Raw genomic sequence first — 12,216 nt, forward strand, 5'->3', positions numbered from 1 at the left:
TTCCATGTCCTCTGACAGCAAGACATAAAAGAAACAGAATCATGGTAGATGTAGTTGACTATCTCGGGAGTCCTGCTAACAGAGTATGTGCCAGAAACCTACAGCAGGGATAACTGCCAATACTTTCGTTCCTTCTACAGACAAGGCATCATGGTATAAATGAGGAATCAGGAGACTTGGGTTCTAGTTCTGAGTTTGCCGCTAATCAGCAATGTGTCACTTCCCCTCTCTGAGCATAGTTTCTCTTTCAGTTAAATGGAAGGGCTGGGCCAAATGATCTTCTGTCCCTTCCTACTCTAAAAATCTTACCATTTCTTCCAATAAAAAACATGAAGAATGCTCAAAACATCACGTTTGTTTTTACAACATGTTCTCAGTGCCAGCCTTTAGTATGTGTATGCATAATCCACACAAAATAGCACAAACATTCATTTCACATATAATTTACCCAGTAAATATCTAGTTTCAAATCTACAGGTCTTAAATCATGTACCAAATACCATCAAGTCTGTTAAAACTCTCCTCAAATTAAAGATGAGGAAATGAAATGACTCACAGTCCAGGGCTTTTTTGTACTATACCAAACTTCCTCCTCCCTTTCCTGCTTTATCAAAAGATAGCATGATAGCAGAATATAATTCTAGATAGTGAAACTGATCTGGATTCAAGTCCTAACTTTGCCATTAGTTTGCTGTGTCACCTTGGACAAGTCACTTTCCTTTCTCAGGGCTTTGGCTTTCACATTTTACATGAAGGAGTTAAACTAGATGTCCCTTCCAGTTGTAACATGCTATGATCTTATAACAGCCCTATCTGACAAAACAAAATACACATTCTTGAAAGAGAAAGTGGGTATTTCTAGCCAAGAGAACTGAAGTTTGGGCTACTAGTTTTAAATATATGCATCAGTTCAACTTAGCAAGTTGGTCCTAAAGCATTTGACTCAAGTATCTCTTGGAGGAAATTACCTTGAATACACACACACACACACACACACACACACACACACACACACACACACACCCACCCACCCACCCACCCACCCACCCAGTATGGGGTAGCTATGATGTACTAGAAAAAAATACTGGAGTAGGAGTCCAAAGAACTGGTTTCAAATCCCAGCTGTCACTTACAAGCTGTGTCCCCTAGGCCAATTTATTAACCTCTCTGAGCCTAAGGTTCTTCATTAAAATGGAGAAAAGAATAAGGAAATCTGACCTAAAATATCAATCAAAATAAATCATTGTAACTGTGATGTACACTGCAAAGCTGGACAAGTGGAGATGATCTCCCACTGTGGAAAAGTAGCTGCATTCAAATCAAGTCTTCCTATAAAAAACTGGACTGATTTTTTAACTTTATTAACTCTGATTTAAGAGTAGAACAACAAAGCTGAAGACACCATTGGAAGGGGAAAAGAAGAAAGAAATCAGCTTTAGGAAATGGATTGTTTATCTGGATTCTGCTAATTAACAAAACATGAGATAACTCTCAACAGCCTACTCAGTTTACTACAATCTGGTGAAATGTTCTGTGTACTCTAGAACATGCAATGCAAGGAACATTTCTTAAAGTGCCCAAACCGGGTCGGTTAACCTCTTAGAGTGCATATGGTGTAAATCTCTGAGTGTGTCTCAAGGGAGAGAAGATACTTCTAATAACCAATATCTGATGATACCATATGTTTTCACAAATCAAGATTTCTCACTCATTTCTAGGTTGTTAGTTACCCAGCCAAGTTTCCTCACAGTACCTTATGCAAATAACAAAAACTGTCACAAAGGACAGAGGAAATGTTAATAATGCCAACCTTGTGCAGTCCTCTCAGTACTGCTAGTTCTTTTCAGATTAAATTCTCCAGTAGAGTTGAATTTCCTTCGAAATCCCCTCAGTAATGCAGGATGGAGCCTTGAAATTCATAGACTGACAGTAGTTTTACCCATAGAGCTCAACATCCTCAATATTTGGGCAGGTTAGAGTTAAATTCAGAAGGCTGGGTCCTAAGAGATGTTTTTACTTTTCACCTAGCATATCAAAGGATCAAAATGCTTGAGAAGTTTATTATTCCAGGAGGGAAGAAGTGACTAGCAATTCTATCAAAATGACTCATTCAGTTTAGATAAGTTAAATAACTCCAAGTTGTGCATACTTCCTCCCAAAGTAAGCACCCTGTGAAGTTAAATTTGCTAATTACAAGAAAGGAAGGAGAAGGGAATGAACACTGGAGTTCTTTCTGCCAGGTACTGGATTACTAGGCAGTTTACACAGGTCCTGATGTAGCCGTTATTCAAAATTAAATGTTACATTCATTGAAAAGAAACAATACTCACACAGCTCTAAATTTATTAAATCATATGATTACTTTAAGGGGAATACCAGGAAGACAAAATTTAATTTCAGAGGACTCCTATATACTTGGAAATCCAAGTGAATTTTCTATCCTCTACCATCTAGCTGTGAATTTGTTCCATATATTGAACTTAAAGGAGATTCAATGCCATCTCAAGTTTGGCCATTGCCACCTTCAAATCCCATACTAGCGATTTGAAGGTTGGTGGAAACACACTCATTAACGACCCACCAACGTACATTTTCTCTGCTTTTGTTGCTGTAACTTTTGGGGGTACATATTATATATAATACCTATTCAGTTTTAGAACGACTTCTAGAATGTACAGATAATAGTAATTTGCATTAAGGTATTTCTTCCACGGGTAAGCTTGCAAATTGAAGGCAGCTGACTTTTGGAACCATATTAGTGACTTTTACAGTAACATGACAAATTTTACCCATTTTCAAGTTCTCATAGCACGAAAATGTATTTCACTGCCTCTAGTGCCACACAAGACCAGTAGAAGAGTTCGGTGAACTCGCTTTAAACATTATTCCAACTGGGAAGAGTCGGGAGTGGGTCAGTAGAAGTCCCAGGCAAAGCGAAGCCTTCCAACTACTGTAGTTCCTACTCAGAATCTCCCTATTAATCACCACTAAAACATTTTGCAGAATTAGATAAAGAGCACCAAGCTGTGGCTCTCCTTCCAACCACAGATTACTCAGCACTTGTTTGTATCGCTGCAGTCGGTTGTACACATTTCTGTACGGCAACTCTTTTAAGACCGCAGTCTCGCTAATGGTAAAGGACCTCGTCTTCGATTTCCTCTGCCTCATGGCAAGGTGGTATTTTAATAAAACACCGCGGATCTAGAGTACATCAGCTAGAGGACTTTCCTAAGTAAACACCCAGTCTTCCCCCTCCCCGCGCTCCGCTCCTTTTCTTTTTGTGCAACCAAAAGAGGACGGCGAATACGGAGTAGAGACACCTCTGAATCGGATAGGTAAGTTAGCGGCAAAAGAAGAAAAAAACAACCGTCAGTGCAATTCCTGTTACCGCTCCTTTAATCTATGGCCCCCAAGGCCAAAACGGATGTTTCAAGGTAAGCTCTGAAACCCTCAAATACACATCTCCGGCTCTCGAGCTCGTAAACTGTCCCACCTCGCAGAAAGCTGGACAAGAGAAAGAGGCTCCGAGAGAAGCCCGGGGGCCGTTTACCAGGGCCAAGAGGGAGGTTTGCCCGAGGTGGGCGATTGCCCTCCCGGAACTCACTCTGAAGTAGCCGAGGGAGACGGAGAGGGGCTGCGGCGGCGGGACCTGGAAGGGGTGTAGGGGGTACGGCACAGGGGAAGCCAGGAGACGGGGACGCCTGGCTTCTGGGCCAGGGCTCCGGTTACTTACCCGATAGGGTCGCCGCCCTCTAGGTGCACATCTTCAGGGGCATCAAAGAATTCCTCCGTGTCGCTTTCCGACGCCATTTATAGGACACACCCGCGGGTGAGGGGGCCGGCGCCGCCTGGAGGGAGGGTGACTCTCGTCTCCTCCTCGTCGTCCTCCACCCCGGCGAACCGTGGGGAGGTGGGTCCCGGAGAGGATGAGGAGGGAGCAGACGATCTGAAGAGAGGAGCTGGACAGGGGGCCGCCGGCAACTGCCAGACTGAGGCAATAACCAGCAGAGCGGCCGTCTGAGGAGGCGGCGGTGGATCCAGGGACTGTTGCTGCCGCCGCTCCCGGCGATAGGTGTGTGAAAAGAGCGAAAGAGGCGGTGGCTCTCCTCAGTGGGGGAGGGCGGGCGCGCGGACGACAGCAGCTCCAATATCTCCCGCAGCGGCAATTACAGCTGCTGGGAGAGCTAGTTGCCCGCAAAACACGGACGCGCACCTACCCTCGCGAGATTTCGGGAGGGGCCGGTGGGGCGTGGGCGGAGCGAAGAGGTGGCGGGGGCGGTTCCTGAGAGGCCGAGCTCAGATTTCTGGTACTCGAGAAGCCTATCAAAACGGCGCAAGCGCCGTTGAGGGCGTTCGGTGAGGGCCGGAAGTTGTGGGGAAGGGTGGGGATGAGTGTTCTGAGGGGAGGAGTCTAGAGCCTACGCCTGAGCGGGGCTGTCCCCCGACTTTGTGGGAGCGCGCCTGATGTAGGTGGGGTCCGGCAGAGTGTCCCATTCACTAACTCTGCAATTCTAAAGAGAGGCATTTTTAGACGGGTGATTTGGAGTCTGCTTTTTTTCTTATGAGGAAATGGTGTCGGGATAAGTTGGCATTGTGGTTTAAATTTTCGTCGATTTAATTTATCCAAGGCCCGATTCCCAAACCCTAGGGAGTAGGCGGGTCCACCTCCTCTAGCGTTATGGGGCATAACCTGTGCTATTTAGTTCAAGATCTCTAATTGAGATCTCTAGATAGGATCCTGCCGGCCAGAGGGTGGGGTCCAGGAGAGATAGTGGGGAGTGTGCCAGTTCAATGGAGTAATGATGGATTTGTTGCTGGAGCTGAGCCACTGTAGGGCCTCCGGTTACTTTCTCTTTACAGATACCTATTGTTGCCCAGACTTAACGGGAGAGAAATTTTTACATACTGGTCAAGATGTGCATCAGTCAAATGGTAAATATATTGAGCAGATTCCGTTGCAAGGCTAAGAGCTTGTAACTTAATTCTGATCCTCGACTGCCCAGTGTCCAGTGATGAAAATAGAAAGGTGCTTATAAAAGACCAAGATGTTCTTTGTTAACGCATCATTGACTATCAAAGTGATAATGCTGACTTTATATATAATCGGGAAGCACATTTATTTTTCCAGCTGCCGAGACAGGAGGGCACTCGGAGTTGTTTGCACTACAATTGTTGCTCAAGATGGCGGCAGAAAAGCAACTGGGACCGGGGGCATGGCCTCAGAGAGGCTGGAATGGGATTCTAGATTCCTACGTGGAAAGCAACCAGGAAAAGATCTGGGGTTACCTGGCGAGTTTGTGTAAAACCGAATGCCATATACTATGTATTCTTTAACACCCTAGGGAGTTGAGGGAAAACGCTGCATAATCAAATAGGGTAATATTTCTTGCACCAAACCTTATGATTATTCATAAGGGGTAGATAAACACCAATAAGTAGCCACCTTCAGTTCAAGTCAGCTACTACTGTCAGTTAAGTTTAGGTTAGACTAAACTGACTGTCAAATAAGTCACTAAAAATAGAAAACAAAAATGTTTGGCTTCCAGAGCTTTTGGTATTTAAGAAGTGCACATAAGGGATTTGTGGACCCAATTATTAGCTTTTATGTGTTTTAAACATGCTAATTTTCTAGGTTTAAAAATATATCTCAAAGTACAAACTTTATTTTGTTGCTCACTATAAAGGGCTTTCCCAGGATGCTAAAGAACCCGCCTGCCAATGCAGGAGACCCAGAGTTCAATCCCTGAGTCAGGAAGATCCCTTGGAAGAGGGCATGGCAACCCACTCCAGTATTATTGCCTGGAGAATCCCATGGACAGAGGAGCCTTGTGGGCTACAGTCCATAGGGCTGCACAGAGTTGGACATGACTGAAGCAACTTAGCATACAATCAGGAAAGATACGCTTTTTTCCTTTACGGATTATGGAAAGATATAAGTAAATAAACTACCTGAATTTATTTTCTTCCTAGCTATGCAGCCCCAGCTATGTAATAGTTAATTTACATTTGCCTTAAAAATTAAAACTTGATGTCATGTTCTGTTCTAGGTGCTGAGCATGATTCAAAGATGAAGACAATTTACTTCCTGTTTCCCAGGAGCTCACAATCTAGCAATGGAGGAAAACACAGTCTCCTAAATTGGTGTTTTTCCCATTATTTCATACCACCTCTCTGGACCTTTTAAGGTACCTTAAACATTATGTTTAGAAAAAGCTGAAATGAAATAGGAATGATAATCCAATAACATTTTTAGAGCTGTTCAAGTTATCTATTTAAATGCTTTTATCAATTTTATGAGAAAGTGAATTTCTGGAAACGTCAAAACACATGTGTACCACCTATGATCATTTTTAAAGATGTCAAAAGATGTATTTGTTTTGTCTTAAACATCTGTTCTTGAGTTTTAAGGCAGCAGATTTTAGGCTTAGTCCAAGGCTGTGGTTTTAAAGCTTTTCTCCTTATTAGAAATGAAACTCTTTAATCAAACCTGATTTCATACAAAGGTCCACATATCATAAAAATAAAAACTATTATAGTTGAAGCAGGGATAATTCAGGTTCCTGCCTGCTTGGCCTTCCTTGACTCTCAAGAGACTGCTGCAAGGCTCCATTAAAAAAAAAAAAGTGAAAACTATTGGTCCAAAGCAGGCGTTGGCGAATTATGGTACCAGAACTCTGGACAAATCTGTCCTGCTGTCTGTTTTTGTAAAGAAGGTTTTATTGGAACATAACCAGCCGTTGTTTATATATTGTTTATGTCTGCTTTCAGAGCGGAGTTGAGTGGCTCATTTCCAAGGACTATAAAAACTACACAGTTCTAAGGCTGATGGGTTTAAGGAAACTTTTTATGTTTCCTTATCTGCATAGCATAAACCCCGCTTAGGGATTTCAAGTGCTAAAGTCACAGCCAGTGTATGAAATAACTTGTCTATGGTGTGGAATACTGGCTCTCGCCTCTTGTCAAGAATAATACAAAATGGCAGTATCTTTGGGGCCAGTTTTGCTCCAACCCCAAGAGTAATCACCTAGAACATCAGTGATAAAACTGTAATGCATGTAGGCCTTTGCATAAACAAGAGCTAAAGTGATAACCCAGGGAAAAACTTTTTTATGTACAAGGTTAGGTGATTTGAGCTATAATATTTACATGAAAAGATTTAATATTGCAACCACCATGAGAGTTTTTATGGATTTAAAAGTAGCAGAATCCATGGGAAAAATCATTCTGAAAATGGCCAAAACTTGTCAAGGCCAAGATTAAATTCTGTAATCATCAACTTTCAATCATCTGTTTGAAAAGTCAGTTGTGTTACAGATTATAATAATAAAACTTAAAAAATCTTTTGACTTTGAATTTTTATGCCTTTTTCAGGTCCATTCTACCTTCTTTTTTAAACGTCTTTATTGAATTTGTTACAATATTGCTTCTGTTTTATGTTTTTTGACTGTGAAGCATGTGGAATCTTAGCTCCCCAAACAGGTATTGAACCCACACCCCCTGCACTGACAGGTGAAGTCTTAACGCCACTGGACCACCAAGGAAGTCCCCACCTTCTTAATGATGGTTTGTGTTCATATTAAAATCAATTTTCGATCTCTGAGCACACAAGAACTGAAAGTAGAGAAAGAGTCTAGAAATGTGTCAAGAGACACAGAGAAGCCAGCCTGGAATTTAAAATGTGTTACTGATGTGTAATGAAATATTTTTTAGCCATATATGACTATTCAGGACCCTGGAAGAAAGCTAACTGGAATTATGTTAAACCAAAAAAGGGAATTTATTCACTTACATAGTTAAGTACAGACTGCTCTAACACTTGTCTGTTCCTTTGTGACTAATGTATTAGAGGACAATTTAAGTGTAAGATGAATTTTGCATTTTGTTATGGGCAGTTTTGTCAGCCAGAAACATTAGGTGAAAACAGAAAACTAAACCCAGATGAATCAAGTTGCAGAGGAGTACATAAAATACACATAGACCTCAGCCATCTACCAGTTGCCTCACTTCTTTGTATGTTTTCAGTTGCCTCACTTCTGTGTATGTTTTGAGTCATACCCATCCACATCTAGTGTTGCAGCTTTCCACCTGATTTCAGATAACTGTCCATCTGTCACCTCACAGTAACTCATAACTTGCAACCCTTCTGATACCCATTTCCACAAGCAAGCTTCAGGTCTTTTTCAAACTAAAGCACCATGTTTATTGTAGTATTTTTGTATTTTGTAACCAGTTAGCATGTAAAACTGTGCTACCATTTTCATTAAGTTCATACCTTTTTTGTGTATGTGTCAGTGACAAAGTTTTAAAATCTTGTACTCCTAGTCCCATTTCCCCCATAAGCCCTGTGATTTTTACTGAACAACTTTGCATAGTGCAGTAATTTTGGGGAAAGCCTATGTTGTATTATAGCAACACTGACTGTAGTCCAGATGAAGTAGCTTCAGGCATAGTGGGATCCAGAGTCTAAGAGATCTCAAAACTTTCTCTTTCATCTTTGCTTATCTTTGCTGCTTTTGTGCTTAGACTTCAATTTTCCTATCACAGACAGATTCCTTTTTGTTGTCAGCAAAGCTGACTGTAGGCAATTGGTTTATACTGTCTTAATAATTCTCAGTCCTAAAGGAAGTAAGACTCTCTCTCTCCTAGTGTTGATATATTAAATCTCAGGGTCTATGTTGATTGGTCTTAGGAAATCCCTGTAGCTAAGGGAAAAGAGACTCTGAATTTTCAGGCATGGGTCAACTGATTCCCTGCCACACACCATGGAGGGAGAGACTACTCTATCATCTTTCTTACTAGGACCACGTGGAGTATGCAATGGATGTTTTTTCCAAGAAAGGGTTACTAGCAGACAAGAACAATGTGCTAACCGCCAGTCGTTAAGGGGTAAGTCTCTATATTCATTGACGTGACAGGAGCTGATAATGTGTTAAATGAAAACAGATGTTATGAAATAATTGCATGAAGAATAATTCCATTTATGAAAATTATTTATCTATGTATCTATATGTGTATATAAGCGAAGAGAGTTCTGGAAGAGTGTTCCCAAATGATTAATGGTGATTGTCTTTGGTTGTTGATTAAAATAATAATGAAATTTATGGTTATTTGTACCTTTATAAAATGACTCAGTTTTCTACAATGAATATGTGTTACTGTGTAAACGAGGGGAAAATATTAAAAGAAAATATATAACCAATTATGTACAAGGTAGACTTACACATGAAATGAAAATCTGAGATTCATTTCCAATATAAGGTATTACATGTGTCACACTTAGCTTCTGGAACAGTTTAATAAGTGCCACTAAGAAAATGAACTTGGAAAAAATACCCACAAAGAAAATCTTGGAATGTAATTATTCTACTGATAAAAATTCATGTTTTCTACACTGCAGGCCTGACAAACAAAGAGAATGGTAATGATAATTTCTAAAGCAACTGTGAAATGATGCACTGATGTGGAGCTTCTAGAAGCAAAGTATAATGTTAGAGGTTCACTTCTAAATAATATGGACTAAGAATAATTTTGTTTTTCAAAACAGTAAGTAGTAATATATGACCTAATCTAAAGAGAGAGAAACTAAGACATATGAACTTTATGCTTCAAAAATTCACTCCAGGTCAAAATCTGAGGAAGAGATCTTTTATTTTTCTTTCGTGGAAGAAAAAGAGTATATACATTCATACATATATATGTATTTTTTAATTGGTGAAATAATCTGGTGGCAAACATTTACATAGAAGTATCAGTCAGGCTACTGTGCGCATGTGTGTGTATGTGCATATACAGTTTAATTGAGTTTACTATCTTATAGCAAATGAGCCATGTTAATGAGAGAAGTGTCTGAAATAGGAATATTGCTCCAAAAATTAAAGCAACTGGTTGATATTTCTTTTTTTCCCATTTTTATGGTATTTATCTAAATAGAAACATCCCGACATTGGGGTTTATGGTAGGCAGAATTTTAAGCTAGACCTCCAAGACTGCCTCGCTCCGTCTATACACACGTCTTCTCCCAGTTATTTAAATCAGTGCTAATCCATCTGCTGTTGTGATGGGATTGTGCAGATGTAATTAAAGTTCCAAATCAGTTGACTTTAAGATAGAGGGATGATACTTGTGAATCTGACCTAATCACATGAGCCCCTTGAAAGCAGAGTTTTCTCTAACTAGTGGGAAAAGAAAGTCAGAGAAATACTCTCTGGCAGGCTTGGGAAGAAAGCAAACATCTAGGGAAAAAAAAAGAAAGAAAGCGAACATCATACTGTGTGCTGACTTTGGGGGCCAAGACATGTGAAATGTGGCCTCTAGGAATCAGGAGTAGCTCCCTGCTGCTAGTAAGGAAATGGGGACCTCAGTCCTCTGGCTGCAGGGGTATGAATTCTGCTGATAACCTGAATGGGGTGGGAAGAGGACCTCAAACTCCATATGAGAAAGCAGCCTAGCTGACACCTTGACTTCAGCCATGCTTCACCCTGAGCAGAGAGCCTAACCACACTGTACCCAGACTTCTGATTTACAGAACTATGAGCTAACAAATTTGTCTTTTTTTTTAGGCCATTCAGTTTGTGGTAATTTGTTATGAAACAGTAGAAAACTACTCCAGGGATAAATATCCTTATCTTCCCTCTGCCGGTTGAGAACCACGAATGTAGGTAGGTCCTGGAAAAACAAGTGTAACACATCAGCAGGTGCTGTTTGCTCTTTGAAGTCCTTGAATGCACTTGGGAATAAATGTCACCCTGGAAATGAACATTATGGTATGATGTAACAGAAGAAAAAACAGTGAGTTCAGAAAAAAGAAAAAGCTGTAACATGAATTTAAAATATGAAAGAAGTATCTTGCTTCACATACACTCACACACACAGTACACCTAAAATTCAACCCCGTTTGTAAATATTCTCTAGAACCTCAGCAATCTTGCTGCCCATGTGATGTTAGGGACTGTCTGGTTCCCTTTCTTCTGTAGTCTTTAACCACTGAGTGAACCTGCTTGCTTTTAGAATTTAACCTTAGTTTCAATGTTAATCTTACTATTGACCTTCCAGTATTTTTATCTGGCTTTACTGTGGTTGCTTGATTATTCATTCATTCAACAGAGGGCTTGATATGTGCTAGGCATTGTATTATTAGTAGGTTAGCAGTGGTATAGTTTAGTCCTTCTGTGATGAGCTTTTCATCTCTGTCACCTAAACTTGAACTCTGACACATGTAACCCAGATGATCTGGGAATTGAGCTTCTAGTGGTCATTTCTCAGTCCCTGAATAATTAAATCCCTAGCTTTTCATTTATGGCTTTTGCCTGTGTTCCTCATCTTTGAAGCCTAAACTTCTGGTTACCAGCCTTCTCCAGCCTGCCTTGACCACAATCTTCCAATATTCCCTAGCTAGTGCTAAGTTCGGAGAAGGCAATGGCAAGCCACTCCAGTACTCTTGCCTAGAAAATCCCATGGACGGAGGAGCCTGGTAGGCTACAGTCCATGGGGTCGCTACGAGTCAGACACGACTGAGCGACTTCACTTTCACTTTTCACTTTCACACAATGGAGAAGGAAATGGCAACCCACTCCAGTGTTCTTGCCTGGAGAATCCCAGGGACGGCAGAGCCTGGTGGGCTGCTGTCTATGGAATCGCACAGAGTCGGACACGACTGAAATGACTTAGCAGCAGCAGCAGCAGTGCTAAGTTATGGGCTTGAAATCTTTTTGCCAGATCTGTTTTCCTACTTCAGTCATCCTATCCACCTGGGTCACATTGGCTGGCCGTTCTGGTTGGTCAATATCTCTTCAATCTTTAGACCCAGCCTGTCCATATACTTCTTTAAGTTGAGAAATAGTGGACATAATTTTAGGTTTTCAAAAGTTTAACAAAGTTTTATAACTATAATGGCCATTTTGTCAAAAGTAGGCAATTTGTTTAAAAACTAATCATGGAGCTGATCTCAGTCTTGGACAAAAGTCTGAAAGTCATGATGTAAGTAGAGGGATGGGGGATGAAAAGGAAATAATCATTTGTTCTATACCAGTGATCTGGCTGGCATTTTACATGTTATCTCAGTGATTAAATTCTCTAACCTTTCCCCACTGTGCTGTTTTTTAAAAAAATTTTTATAGGAAGGGACCTGAAGCATGGTAGCAGGGTCAGAATTTGAACTTAGATGTACCTGGCCCTCAAATTTATGCTTTTCCTAGTATTCTGCATCAAAATGCAAAC

General features: G+C 40.8%; 1 protein-coding gene and 1 long non-coding RNA gene across 3 annotated transcripts in view; one reads left to right on the forward strand and one right to left on the reverse strand.

The window, feature by feature from the left end:
* WDR44 (WD repeat domain 44) overlaps nucleotides 1-4,234 on the reverse strand; it is a 93,494-nt gene extending 89,260 nt beyond the window's left edge. Inside the window, exon 1 of the mRNA XM_027533696.1 lies at nucleotides 3,734-4,234. Within this exon, the coding sequence (XP_027389497.1) occupies nucleotides 3,734-3,810 (77 nt within the window). The 5' untranslated portion in view covers nucleotides 3,811-4,234. The remainder of the gene's footprint in view (nucleotides 1-3,733) is intronic.
* On the forward strand, nucleotides 3,987-10,760 carry LOC113886960. Of its 2 annotated transcripts, none has more exons than XR_003509614.1 (5): nucleotides 3,987-4,072; nucleotides 6,048-6,185; nucleotides 8,800-8,886; nucleotides 9,398-9,543; nucleotides 10,560-10,760. It is a non-coding gene; the product is annotated as an uncharacterized LOC113886960 (long non-coding RNA). The 2 variants fall into 2 exon arrangements; XR_003509613.1 differs by lacking the exon at nucleotides 3,987-4,072 and adding an exon at nucleotides 4,316-4,932 and having other exon boundaries at nucleotides 10,560-10,759.
* The last annotated feature ends 1,456 nt before the right edge of the window (nucleotides 10,761-12,216 follow it).

This window comes from Bos indicus x Bos taurus, chromosome X (genome assembly GCF_003369695.1).
Source record: "Bos indicus x Bos taurus breed Angus x Brahman F1 hybrid chromosome X, Bos_hybrid_MaternalHap_v2.0, whole genome shotgun sequence".
NCBI lineage: Eukaryota > Metazoa > Chordata > Mammalia > Artiodactyla > Bovidae > Bos > Bos indicus x Bos taurus.